The following is a 14,828-nucleotide window of genomic DNA, read 5'->3' as shown; positions in this document are numbered from 1 at the left end:
AACTCTATGATCAGTCTGCGACTTCACAAGTCTGGAATAGCACCATAGGATTAGGGCAAGGTTGAGGTGGGGCTCCGTGAAGCCTCTGAAGTATTTAAAACAAGATGAAACTACATAGACAAGATGAGGAGAATCTGCTCCCCCTGTTTGGCTTCAAAGCATCTGTCTTTTTGCTGTGGGGGGCTGTGTATGTTTTATTTGAAGAGTCTAATTGCTAAAGTATTTTTGATTATTAGTTGAAACCTTCATTTGAAAGGAGAATACTAATGGAGCCACACCATAACCCAAATCTACTTATTCGCAGACCAGACATTGCCTCTCAAAGTCACTTACTTATGCTGAGATATTTTATGAAAATAACTTAGCTCTCAAGGTAAATGCATATATTTAGTTATATTAACATTAAATGGACACTTAAATTTAAAATAACATTGAATTTTGAACATTTTCCCTATATTTCTGTGTTCTCAGTTATGTGATAATGTGATACTAAGGTTGGTGGTTCAAACAACCTTAAAGAACCCCTAAGCGGTTTCTGCTCTTTATTCCTCCATGGTGGTCTTAATGCTAGTCTTGTCAATGGGAGTCTTCCAAGAGCATGAGAAAAGCAATATTTATTGAGACATGGTACCTGATATAATATATTTGTTCTGATTATCATCTGAAACATAATTCTAATTCAAGCACCATTAATCAATGCATGCGGTAGAACATCATTCAGGAAATTGCCTGATTAGGAGATGGTAAAGGAAGCAGAAGATAAAGACCCGCAGGTGAGAGAATGTGGAAACTTGGCTCAAAGGAAGACAACCACTCTCTAAAGATAGCCAAGGTGTCAGGGCAGCAAAGGGACATGTCAGGCCTTTGTGAACCATGCTGGCAGAAGGAGCCATGCTGTATCATCCTTGTTTTTCTTCAAATCGCCATTGATAACTGTAGTTGTACTATTAATCTTGCCTCCTTCACTATAAGTTTCAGAGAAACAAGGATTTTGTTTACCTGTTCATTGTTTTATCTTCAGACACTAGAACAATCCTTGACCCAGGACAGACAATAAATGCTTACTGGATGTGTGGGTAGACACTGGGTAAACAGGGATGCAAATACTTGGATGGCTGAATAGATAGGGGAAGAGAGAGACAGGATAAGTGAGCTGGACCTAAGAAGTAATCAATCTATTATGACAAAAACAATTTTTCTAGAAGATAGAATTTGAGCAGATTTTTAAAAATAGGAGTTACATACAAACAGAAAGTAACATTGGAGTGTAGAATCATAAAATTAATAGTCTCGCAGGCAGGTTGAAGTTAAATTCAATGAGGTAATTTGCTGAGGAGACCTCTCTATTGTAGAGTTACATCTTATTCTCATTTTCTCATGAAAGTTTTTTCTTTGAATATATTTCTTTGTTCACTTTTTTGCCAAGGAGTAATATCTGAAAAATTACAGATATGTTGTTGAAAAGTAAAGAATTTAATATTATGTTTAATAAAAAATTCTAAGTTAGATGAAAACTTTTTCTCTCCCTTTGTAAGATGTTTCCTAGCTTCTGTAATTTTTTTCATCATGGTCTCGCTCTCTCTTTTTAAAATCTTCTTTATGAAAGCCACATAATGAAAATTATCCATCAAATCCTTTGGTCCCCTAATGCAATGTTCCATAAAAGTTATGGTTCATAATTACTTTCTGTGATGTCAAAGTCTTATTAACTACAGCATAAACTGAATGGTCAGCTTTTCCTGGGAGCAACAGACTGGTGGAAACTCAGTGTAGTAGATTTGACTGTTACAAACTCACAAGGTGCTTATCACCAACGAGGTGCAAACTCGTCACACTAACATAGTGACCACCCTTCGCTAACCTGTTAATGCTTGCAAATGCTTCTGTCTTGAGTCAATATGAGTATACACACACACACACACACACACACACACACACACACACACAAGAAAAGGAGGCTACACTGATCAAAACCTTCTGATTTTGTAATTCACTGAAATTCCACTTTTAGAATGAAGACTTCTAATTTTTCGAAACAACAGCCTCCCTGCAGCTCCTCATGAGTCCCTCTTGCTGCTTGACTCTGCCCCGAAACCATGTGACTGTCGGTGAGCACGGCAAGAGTCACACCTCAGTGCACCAGCCACTGCCTGCCCTGGCCCCGGGAACCTTAGTCCGCTTTCCCTATGGCTGGACTGTACATCTGTCAAATGAGAACTGAGCCAACCTTCATCTTCTTACTTTTGGGACCAAATAACACCCCTGTATTGGCTCATTTCTCAAATGAATGCAATGAAAATTAGACTTTTTCTTGTGCACATATTCACATTTTTCATGTCTATTTTTTCTCTCTCAACTTTTAATAGTATATTTTTATGTGTGATGAATGTAAGAGAAAAAGTCCTTAATCTTAAAAGAAAGACAGCCTCTGTGTTCTTTTCTGATTTCAGGGTTCCCAGCCGTGTTTGTTGCAGCCTGGGCCGTGGCACGGGCAATGCTGGCTGATGCAAGGTGAGTGCAAAGAAGGGGCAAAGAGAGAGCCTCAGGTTGTCTCAAGATGCAGATTTGCTGCTTGGAATTCACGCTCGATGGCATCACCCTTCAGGGATGTTGTGTGGGAAATTACCTTGATGTAATGGTAGCCTCTGATACACTACCAGCAAGCTATGCATCCCAGAGGTCTTGGAATGGAAAGACTCACAGACTAGATTAGGATGCTCAAATTTCATGACTTGTGAAATCAGTTTAATACAAGGGGAAACTCATGGGTGAGTTAACGCAGTTAGGATATGGTGCAAGTAGGTGGAAGGACCTGAGTCCTGGGATGGGCAATATTCATATCTGTTCTCTTGCTTCATCTGCCACATCAGCTTTCACCACTGATGGTGTGTTTACGAGCACCAGTGATGAGATCGCAGCCAGGGGACCCACAGCCAGAAGGTGCCCTGAGCCAATGACACACACTTGCTGTCTCAGAGAGATGCAGGTGCAGGTACGCTGGACCACAGCCGTAGCTTCCCAGGTAGCCAGCTGAACAGCTCTGGGCTTTATTTGAGATACTTGGGCAAAGGACATGTGAGCATGGGTTTCACCAATCAGTGGCTCAATTAAAAGTCACGAATATTAAGCATTTACTGTATATCCAAGATATTTTGTGCCTCGTATATTTAGCGTATCATGAATATTTAGTGCCCAGTTGCCACATATATGTAATACCTGTGTTTAACATACATGTGCCCAACTTATTACTTATTTATATTTAGTGACTACTATGGGTTTCATCCATTCCATTTGTTTTCTTGTCTTCTATAGTATAATTATATATTTTTAAACAACAAAGCAAATGCATGTTCGAAGTGGAATCCATCCTAGTGACTCACTCCCCCACTCCCCATTTGTCTATGTTTGTCTTCCGGGGACACGTGATTAATGGATACTGAAACATTTAATTTTTCATATTATTTCTATTTTTTGTAATGATGAGTCAAAGAAAGAAAAGGAGAAAGTAGAAAAGAGTTCAGGTGCCTGATGTGCACTCTTGTAGTCAAACTGATTGCTACAGAGTGGTCTGTGTCTCCCCAGACTTTATCTGTGGAAGCCTTAACCCCCAATCAGACTGCATTTGGAGACAGGGTCCATACTGAGGTGATTCAGGTTGAATGAGGTCAGACGGCTATGGCTCTGACATGATAGGATTAGTGTCCTTATAAGAAGAGACACCACAGGGCTTCCTGTCTCTCCTTGTGCACACAAAGTGTAGGTCTCGTGGGCACACAGCAAGGTGACAGGAAGAGAAGCCTCACCAGGAATGGACCTGGCTGGCATGCCGGTCCTGGACTTCAGCCTTGGGACTGGGAGGAAATGAATGTCTGTTGTTTATGCCCCCCGGTTTGAGATGTATCGGGATGGCAGTCTGAGCCTAGCGGTAGATGAGGAAGTGATGTAAACAGAGGCAGCTTTAACTCAGCCCACCTGCAGTTGTGCTGACCATTCTTTTATGTTATAAACACAATCCAATTTAATATCCGCAAGTTGTGTACACTTCAGGACAGTATTTTTGTTAGCTCCTGGGACCCCTTCTTTAATCTGAGCCTACATGTTTATTTTGAGTTATCAGGTATTTTCTTCAGAAATAATTTGTCTGCTAAGCAATGAAAAAAATTGCCACACTATGTCAGTGTGTGCACTGTATAAAGAATATGTCTCTGTTTCTGAAAATCTGATCTCTATGGATGATCGTCTTTAGGTGCAGCCTCCCACTACTTGTTCCCACACTCGCCATTCATCAGCTTCCCTCAGTCCTTTGTTAGCTTTCCATTTTTACTTGCCTTTATCTCTTCATGCTATTTGGAGATTTTAGCTGTCAAGGGCTAATGTTATCTACATTGTTGTATTATGGCATTTTATGCCTGAAACCTTTGTAATCTTATTAATCAATGTCACCCCAATAAATTCAATAAAAAGGAAAAAATGTATAATTTCTTTAAAGTTCTACATCAAAGTTTTAAGTGGAAGTAGTTTTAATCAACTCTATGCTAGTTATTCTAGTGAAAGACCAGATTGGGTGAAGCTCAGTCAAACTTACTTTGAATTCAGTTCAATTCAACAAATATTTATACCTATATGCTATGTATTAGTCTAGGCACTTATAATGCAATGGAAGACAAGAACCAGATGATCCCTGCCCATATAGAACTTAAATTCTGGTTAGGCGGGAGGGAAGTAAAAGATAAATATAACAATTAGGTAAGTTATATAGTGTTTTTCATCAAATACTGCTAAAAACTTTTAAAAATGAAAAGTAACATTGTGGATCTATACAAATATAGATCACCTGTTGAAGATTTGTTTTTAACTCAGTAATAAATGACTGAACCAGTAAGATGTGATAACTGCTCCAAAGGAGAAATAAAAAAAATAAATTTACAAATAAATGCAAAAACTAGTCAAAATTCACGGGTCACTGGTCAATTATATTTCACCTAACATGGCTAATTTTTATTTCTATGGACAAAAATCATTTGTATTCAGTTTTCTATTGCATCCCTATCAGTAAGACGCATTTGCGTTATGGTAAGTTTTCTTTTCCCTTTTTCGATGTTGAGAGTACAGTGATTAAAGCTGGGGGCAGTGAAGCAAGGAAGGGCCTGGGATAAAAGAAGCAATGGGAGAGAGCCCAGGCGCTGCTTTGTCTCTGTAGAAATGTTATGGGAAAGAAGTGAGGCAGGGGGCTCTGTGGTGAGCTCACTGGAGAGTCAGAGAAAAGGAAGCCTTGGAGACAGGTTCAGGGGGTTGGCCCAGGACGAGCTGCCGCTGCCCATTGATCCCCCGGTTGCAGGTCTTGCGGGGACCTTTAGAGTTTAGGAGACAGGAAGTTCACTCCAAATGAGATTTGAGCGGGTGTGCCCCAAAGATAGAAAAGCTGTTGTGTAAGTTGTCTACTGCATTCCTTTAGATAAGAATGATTTGCATTATTGTCAGTGTTCTATAAGTTATGAAGCTATAACATAGAATTGCTGTGACTGCTGAGAGTCAAAGCACTTCATCATTCCAATGGTAATAAAAATGAAGTGTCAGTTGTGCGTCATTTAGAAGACTAGTTTTTTTGTGGCTCTGGAAACGTGGTTTTGACTCTTGTTACTTGGGAGTAATTCACCAATATTTGTAACACTTTCCAGCTAATAGTATGGAGACCAGAGCCCCTTACACATTTTCCCCTCACTGATTTGGGTGTTTTACAAGATTCTTCTTTTTTTTTTTTAGTCTATTTGTTTCTTAAAAGCTTGGGGGCTGGGGTTTTTGGTAAACTTAAAATACTGCTTAATTCTCATGGCTTGTTTGCTTTGCCAATTTATTTATGAAAGCTCTTTCCATGTCTCAGATGCTGGGAACTTAGTGCTGGAGACATCAAGTGGATTTATCAAGCCCCAATCTTAGCAGCTATTGGGGTAAGTTCTGAGGCCTGTATAGTTTTTTTTCTTTTTTAAAGAATGCATGATTAAGCTGCTGTTAAAACCCAGAGAAAGTTTGTCACTTTGTTCCAGGAAAGTGTAGGAAACTCTCACATTATAGCAGCAGCTGTTGGGAGCATCTAGGTTGGGGATCAGACCCTTATTCATGGCTGACACTGAGAAATTTATTTGCTGAGGTTTCTGACTTGCAAAGTGAAGCAGTAAAGTGACTACAAATAGTCTAAAAGATTTGCCATTGGTGAGGAGGGAGCACCAATGATGGGACACTCAGTAAATTTGGAAGGAAAGTTAGGTAGAAAAGGCCATTTTCATCTTCTTGAACTAAAATTAGGACAGCTCCAAAGCAAGAATTCTTAAGTATTTTTTCAATATTACACAGTCCATTGAATCTCTGAAATCAGAGAAGAGATTCAAGAGCACCTTTCCGTTCACTGAGAGTTACCTTCTTGTTGCATTATTACAATTTAGGGGCATCACAATTTCCTTTGCACTAGGAGCCGTCAGTAAGGGAGGGGTGAGCCCTGGACACCCATCTTCACCCGCTGGCCATGGTGTTCCTGCCACTGAGCTGTTATTGGCCTGGAGCCAGGAATGATGCTCATGGTAACCATGCCACACAGTGCTCACCACTGCTGGGACCCTTTTAAGTGCTGTATTATATTAATTTTTCTGATCCTCCCCATCACTCTGAATGGGGAAACTGTTCAAGGTCACACAGCTAGTAAGAGATGGAGCTGGGATTCTAACTTCAGGGTCAGTGTCTCTACCCATTGAACTCCCTGTATTTTTACAGTAAGATTGAACATCCCTGATACTCTAGGGAAGACCCTGTCACTCCTGCCTGCTCCCCCCCACCTGCTGCTGTGCCTCAGCTGTGTTGTTTTCCTGCAGTTTCTTGAACTTGTCTACTTCTGTCCCTTTCATTGTACCCTGTACCCCTGTAAGACTGGGAGGTACTTCCTTCTACTCCTAACTTTATTTCTTATTTTATTTTATTTCTCTTGTATCTTCTTTTCTTTTATTTCTTTTGTATCTTATTTTCTTTCTTTATTGTATTTCCCATTACCATTTCATTCCCTCATACCCGGCTCCTTCCCACAATCGCCAAAGTGTTGCCATGTTTGTGAGTGCTCTTTTCTTTTGCTCAGTACCTCTCAGCTTTAAATGCCACTGCCCTGGGGCTTCCTGGATGCCCCAGTCTAATTTAAGTCACCTCTTATCACCTGCACAACACAATGAGATTTTTTTCTTCTTAAGCTCCTTACAGGGTATATAATGCTTCTGACTATTTGTCGAATGCCGTCTTGCCTGCTAAATTGCAAGGCTAAGTGAACAAAAACCGTATTTTTATTCTAAACAGTATTCCCAGCACCTAGCAAGTTTCCTGACAAATACTGGTCGTTCAGTAAATACTTGTTGAAAAAATAAAACACGCCGATAAATTAGATATCCTGGGGAATGTAGGAGGCAAGAGGGGAAATAAGAGCACAAAGCAACTGTAATTTCCAAACTCTGAGTCCATTTCATGCAACCTTTTTATTTTCCTTGAGGAGGAGACTATAACCCACGCAGGTAAAGGTCACACAGTTTGTGTGGCAGAACAAGAACTATAACCACTATTTTTGACCATGTTCATTTTGCCTGCATTCTAAAGCATGTCAAGACTGTTTTTTTTTTGCCCAGTAAATTCAATAAAATAAATAAATAAATAAATTGTGTCTTGAATTTATGGAAAAGGATCTTTTCACCTTTATGGCAATATTTATGTGTTTATATGTATTAACTTTAGGGTAAATGGTTTGTTTTTTAGTCTTATATTACATGTAGCATGGTTTTATGTAAATGTAATGGGTAGGTTCCATAGATGCTGCCAAAATATTATTTGCCAAGAATTTTAAATGTATATTAGACCCTTCACTTAATTCAGGCTTTGGAAATCATCATAGTATAGATTCTATTAATTTGGTTTTTGTATATTTGGGAGTAAAATCTAGTAAAATGTGATCAGAATTTCTAAGCAATATGTGAAGCAAAATATATTTAGGAGAATAAAGGCGTTTGCAAAGAATGAGAACTTACAGGTTCTTATTGGAATAAGTCATAGCAAACTAATTAAATTTTAAGGATCATCCCAGACCTCACTCAGTACAAATTTGGAAGGAACCACTTGATTTTGGAATCCTAGAGTCTAAATTTGTAGCACTGTTGTTTTTTGTGTTTTGTTTACATGTTAAAATTATGTTAAAGAGAACTAGAGTCATTAGAAAACATTATTAAAAAAAATAAATCTCTCCATAAAAAAATCATCAGTAAAAAAAGAGAAGAAAATAAATCTGTCCAAATAGAACTTAATTGTTCCCTGGCAGCATCCTGATGTTGTTGATTTGACGATTATTGTGAAATTTTTCTATGTAACATAAAACTGTGAGAGGAATGTTTCCGAAGTGGCAACAGGGCATTTGCGTGGTTTGGGTCCCGGGCCCTCCAGACCATCACTAGCAGGGCGTTCTGCCTGACGGGCGAGGGGAGCAGCAGGCAGGGCGGCGTGGTCGGAAAGCGGTAATGGCGAAGTCGACAGGTGGAATGAATTCTGACCAAGCACTGCCCTCTGAGACCTGAGGGCCGGCATTTACACGGGTGTCAACTAAGAGAGACGGTAGCAACTGGATAGAAATAAAACCACAGACAGAGGACTGCAGGTTGGGAACCTGAGCAGACTTGTTCACGAGTACTTAGGAGGTGGCCTCAAAGATGCCAGTCATATGGGGTGGAGACAGGTTTGCTTCTGGCAGAAATCTGTGATCTTGAGTTTATCAGGTAAGGCAAAGGAAAAGAGGAACTCTGTGGTATTTGTCTTAATTAGTTGTTTCCTTTGTCCCATGTTAGTTGACTCCACCCACCCATCGTCCACTGCTAGGTGACCAAATGGTCTTTCTAGTCCCTGCTCAATTTCATCCTTACTAAAAAGTTTTTTGATTAATTAATTTATTGAGTCTAGGGAAAGAGGAATGGGGAGAGAAAGAAAGAGAGGAAGGCAGAGAGATGCATTTCTTGGCCCGCCCACCCGAGCATTCCCTGGCCGATTCTCTTCCTGGGCCTCCAGTGGGGGTGGGACCTGCAAGCCTGGCACATTAGGACCACACTGCAGCCCACTGAGGTGCACGGCCAGGGCAAAAGTCCTTCTTTTGTCCCTTGACAGAGTTAAATCTTTTACTTTCTATTCATCGTTTGTTGCATAGATATGTTTGAGTGCCTTTTTGCTTCAGGATTGTCTCAGAATCTTTTTTGTATTAACCCTCAAACAACTTTGAGATAGTTCTTTGCATTAGTCTCAGTTTTAGTCCCAGAGAAGTTATATAACCTGTTTAGGGTTACACATTTAGAAAGTGCTGAAGCAGGGACAGACCCAGGCAGAAGACTGTGGTTCTTGAGCCCACTGTCTGTACTGTTAGTGATGATAGGATTTAAGCTGGGCTAATGTTTCCCAAGGTGGGTCACATGTTGCAAGAGAGGATTTAGGTGGTACATGCATGGTTATCAAGAACCATTGAGTCACATAGTGAGAACATTGGTCCTTTCCAACCCTTCTGAACACATCAAGGAGAAATTCTCATTTTGGTATATTTACTTATTTTTAGGTATTTATCATGACTTAGCACCATTGTGCCCCCACGTGAAGAACAGACCTCAGTGTTGAACATATAGTTAGTGGTGTGTGTCATGGGCTTGCTCATTGTGTGAACAGTGATGTAGTTTGAATGAATGACCAAGTAGTGGCTCTGGAGGAGACTGCAAGCGTCTTAGAGTGCATTAATGGAGACCTCCAGTTTTCAGTGTTTTTTTCTTATAAATGGTTTCTCCCCAAAAATACCTTTCAGAACATCTGAGGGAATTCCAGAAGAAGGAATAAGGTGGCACTGTTAATGAAAAGCCTTTAAGAAAAATTTTAATTGACTTGTTTTAAAATACATCCAGTGCATTTTGTAAAATACGAAAAGAAGGAAACAAATAAGACCTCAGCTTCTCTGTGGCGCTGGGTTGGTGATTCATTTCCTCTGCTTGTAATTAAAGGAGGTTCAATCATGAAAAACAAGGTGTCAGCGTGACAGGGATGACTGCTAAGAGGGGAAAGTAAAATGGACAAAATTACATCTAGTCTTTGACGGAATTGCAAATACCAAGTTGATTTCTTTCTCAGAGGAAGATCGGCATTCCAGAACCCCTTTCCTCTTTTACATCAGCCACATTTAGAACTTCAAATGAAGTTAAAGCTTTAACATCATATGTAGATGCTGTCCCTGGTTACAAGTTGACTTCTCGCTCCCAGTCGCTATGGAAAGCAGTGCAGCTGGTGCTCGGGGCATGCTCAGTGGGAGGAGGGCAGACAGGGTGGCGGGGGCACCAGGGCTGACACAGACTGTCAGCTGAAAAGGGAGTGGGGCACATGAATCACCCAATAACCAAAATTCTTCAAATTCCAGTGATGTTTGAACACTGCAAGACAGGGTGTCCCCACGAACACAGCACTGGCTGGGTCCTCCCCTGTGGCCGTTGCTCAGGCATCGACAGGAACCCACTCTTGGCAATCTGAATCCCCCCTAACTCTGAGGACTGCAGCAATCTTCCTGAATGAAGGACTCAAGTGGGCAGGATTGTACTTCCTCGGACCCCAGGCCTGGAGACCATGTTCTTTTTCTTCAGTTTGAATCTCTTCACTGATCCTTGAGACCCTCACACCTAAAAGGGCTTATCTTACCAATACCTTCCCTTTGTTTTTAAAGCCAGAATTTGATTGTCTCTGATGGTGCCTACACTTATATTTCTAATTCAATTTAATTGCCTGTGAGAGCAGGCTTGGGGGGGGTACTTTTCTTATATGGCATTTTATTTGCCCTAAAAAACTTATCTACGTCACCTAATATTTTTCATACATTATGAGAGAGACAGTGTACCCCAAACAACTCTTATTTCTCTCCCTAAAATAGAGGCAGAAGCCGGGACTTCATTTCAAAAAGGCCAGTTGGTTACATTTATATAATAACTATGATCCTTCATCCTGCCAGTTTGCTCTAGGCCTTGATCTGCACTTTGGTTTGGAAACTCCCTGTGGACTCTGGCAGACCCTTCCCTGATGTTTCTGGTTTCCAGAGTTCTTGAAACTTTTTCTTCTTGTGTCTTCATGGGGGCAAATCAAAAGTCATTAGCTCTCCAATAGCTTATCTCAAAGCCCCTCACTGATGCGTATGGAATGGGTCATTTTTAGTCTTTGAATATAAAAAAGTTCAATTTATGTAAATTTGATAAACATCTTGAAGACAAACTTAATAATGCTTTGTAATCTTACCTTCTCTTTCAGCTGAATTTTATTCTGTTTCTGAATACGGTTAGAGTTCTAGCCACCAAAATTTGGGAGACCAATGCAGTTGGGCACGACATCAGAAAGCAGTACAGGTAATTCCAGGACAGGCATCCATCAGAGGAAATGTTCAGGTATTATTTAGTGTAAAGAACAGATATCGATTGGTTTGAAATATTTCTAAGATATAAATTTATGAATGTGTATTTTTGTTTGGTTCAATTTGTGATTCATTAGAAAAGATATATATGTATTTATTAGGAAAATATGTGTTTTAACTTTTTAATCCTCATCTGAGGATAATTTTTTAAATTGCTCTTAGGGAGAGAGGAAGGAAGAGAAAGACAGAGAGAGAGGGGGAGAGAAAGAGAGAGAGAGAGAGAGAGAAACTTCAATTGGTTACCTTCTTGTGTGTGCCCTGACCAGGAATTGAACCCAACATCATTTGGTTTCCAGCACCATGCTCCAACCAGCTGGGCTACACTGGCCAGGACAGAAAATATAAATAACCCCAAAGTTTCCAGTATGCTTAAGTTTGTAGTGTGTGTGTGTGTATACACACAAATATATATACACAAATATATATACACACATATATATTTGTAACAAATACATATGTATTTATATATGTGTATATATATGTATGTAACAAATACATATGTATTTGTTATTAGATTGGGATTTTCCTATAAACTATGTGGTGCTGTGTCAGACACAGAAAAGAAGAAATTATAGTCAGCATTTAGAAAAAAGATTTTACTTATTTATTTTTAGAGAGAGGGGAAAGGGCAGAGAAAGAGAGGGAGAGAAACATCAATGTGTGGTTGCCTCTTGCACGCCCCCCACTGGGGACCTGGCCTGCAACCCAGGCGTGTGCCCTGACTGGGAACCGAACCAGGGACCCCTTGACTCCCAGGCCGCACTCAATCCACTGAGCCACACCAGCCAGGGCCACAGTCAGCATTTTGATTCCGTCTCACAAATGTTCTGTAGGTTCTTTGTTGAATTACTCCCCACTTCGGCATTTAGGCAGCATTTCCTTTGGGCTGAAAAGACTCCAGCTGTAGACTGGAGTCTGGACGAGGACACACAGGATGAACAAACCAGCAGCGGCGAGCTCATTATTTCCAATGTCCTGCAAGTGAGAGTGTTATGATACGAATTGTGCACACGAGTTTACAGTGAGGGACCTTTGCTACTGTAATGTAGCTTTTCTCGTGTCACATCCCATTGGTGAAGACAAAGGACAAAGGGTGACGGGGAAAATATAAGTAGCCTTTCATTCTTCTTCAGAAAGTGAAAAAGTGCAATGGTGTTGGAAAGCTTCTTATTTCTGAATCAGTTCTGAATAAAAGCAACTTATTTCTGTGGTTCTGAATGATATGAACTTGCATTTTCAGTTAAAAAGTTGCCCAAGCAATTTGAGAACCTCTGGAGAGGGCGAGGGGTAGAGCATCTTAAAAATAGGATAGACAGTGTTTTGAGTTCATTCATGGGGATTATTTCTCAGAATAATTGAAGAGAATAACTTACCAAGGATTAAAATACTCTACTATTAATAATTCATAGTTAATTTTAGCCCTGGCTGGTGTGGCTCAGTGGACTGAGTGCCGGCCTGCAAACCACAGGGACACTGATTCGATCCCCAGTCAGGGCACATGCCTGGGTTGTGGGCCAGGTCCCCAGTGGGAGACGTGCGACAGGCGACCACACAGTAATGTTTCTCTCCCTCCCTTCCTTCCTCACTCTCTAAAAATAAATAAATAAATAAAGTCTTTTTTAAAAAAAGAATTCATAATTAATTTTAAATAATCTGGTGCCCAGAAGTTTCTTAAATTTGAAGTGATTAATTAGAACATGGTCTAGACTAATAGTTGTCATATTTTTCAGCCCAAATACATTTTGTTCCTAGAAGAAACATATTTAGTATTTTTGACAAAGTTGAGCTACAAGTAAAAATGTAGTGGGGCATGATATTTTGGAGAGAAAAATGTGGGAACCGACTTGGCAGGGATTTGGGAATTCAATTCAGTATGCAGTTTCTGAGGCCACAGGGGATCCGGTTCAAATAGCTTCTGACTTTTAAACAAAGAGACTTAGGAAAATGAAACCTGTGTTCTGTCCCAGTGATATTCCTTGTGGGAGGCTTAACAGAGTATTTAAATTTACACCCACTCATTTTTGTACCTTTAAACTTATATTTTATTTGGTTATTATTTTCGTCAAATATTCAAATATTCCTGTTAAAATGAAAAAAAAAGTATTTCCAAACTGTGGCACCTAAAACTGCTTTTAAGCACATTTCCTTGCATATTACTGTCTAAAGGACTGAAAACAGAGTCTCCCCAGGTGAGCCTGCACACATAGAAAGAGACTTCTGAAAAGTATATGATATCACTCCATCCATATAACGGCTTCAAGTTGAAGTGGATTAATTCAGTTAGCTTTAAAAACTTTTACCTTGAGGTACCTGCAGAATTACATGCAGTTATAAAAATAATACCTAGAGACCTCAAATGCCTGTCACCCACTACCCCCTGCAGGTGCCATCCTGCATGACAGTAATTTACAGTCACTCATTTTAAAACAAGGTTGATGTGAATCCATTAGCCAATCAGATTTTACATTAGAACTAATACATTTTTTCTCTTTTAAATTACAACCCAATTCCTTTGCAAATTAAGCAAAAATTGCCAGGACTAGAAAAATATGAGAGAGATGAAAAATGCAAGATTCACTGGAAAAGAACATTTGAATGTTTTGGCTAACTTGGCTTTCCATTTAATATTAGACAAAGGTCATATTTAATATTTATATTTTTGGAATAAGTTCAATGAATATTTGTTATGCAGTTTGATAGTACATAGGACAGATTTTAAAGTCAAATCTACTATTAACCGTGTAACTCTGGATGAATTCTTTGCCTCTGTCTTCACCTGGACATGGGATCATAAAAGTTCTCTCACATGGCTCTTGCCAGAAGAGAAAGAGATAGAGAGCTAGAGAGAGGGGTGCATGTGTAGAAAAGAAGGAAAGATTAATTTAAGGCCAAGGGGGATTGAAGAGGAATAGTTTTTTTTTTTTTTAAGCTAAGTTAACTCTTAAAAGACAAGTAGAGCTTTTTCAGAACTTTTTACCCAGGGAGAGATCACCCAGGAAGAGATATCACAAGAACTGGGTATCTGTTTTCTGCATAGGACACTGAGTCCAGTGAAGCATTTGCCCTTTGTGTATTCTCATGGTTTTGTCCTATGGGCCAGCACTGTGCTTTGGGCAAGCCAGAAGGCCACTTCCAGTTTTCACCCCTGAGTCATCTCACGAGGCAGCTGTGCCTTTTCAGAGAGCTGGTCTGCAAAGATATACAGTGTGCATCGGTGAGCAGATGGACCCTGAACCAAATCAATGCCCAGGGCTGCTGACTGATTTGACCCGTGGGAAAGTCCATCTTTATAAGTGAATAGACAGATGACCTGTACATATGTTGGCCTGGGATGCACCAC

General features: G+C 39.9%; 1 protein-coding gene across 1 annotated transcript in view; it reads left to right on the top strand.

Moving 5' to 3' along the window:
• The window catches only part of PTH2R (parathyroid hormone 2 receptor), a 59,590-nt gene that overhangs the window by 37,783 nt on the left and 6,979 nt on the right, over nt 1-14,828 (top strand). The window contains exons 8-10 of the mRNA XM_037166025.2: nt 2,451-2,511; nt 5,882-5,948; nt 11,329-11,423. Of these exons, the coding sequence (XP_037021920.1) occupies nt 2,451-2,511; nt 5,882-5,948; nt 11,329-11,423 (223 nt within the window). The remainder of the gene's footprint in view (nt 1-2,450; nt 2,512-5,881; nt 5,949-11,328; nt 11,424-14,828) is intronic.

This window comes from Artibeus jamaicensis, unplaced genomic scaffold (assembly GCF_021234435.1).
Source record: "Artibeus jamaicensis isolate MK-2021 breed Jamaican fruit bat unplaced genomic scaffold, CSHL_Jam_final contig_1015, whole genome shotgun sequence".
NCBI classification, from domain to species: Eukaryota; Metazoa; Chordata; class Mammalia; order Chiroptera; family Phyllostomidae; genus Artibeus; species Artibeus jamaicensis.
This window is presented reverse-complemented; position numbering and strand designations above follow the sequence as displayed.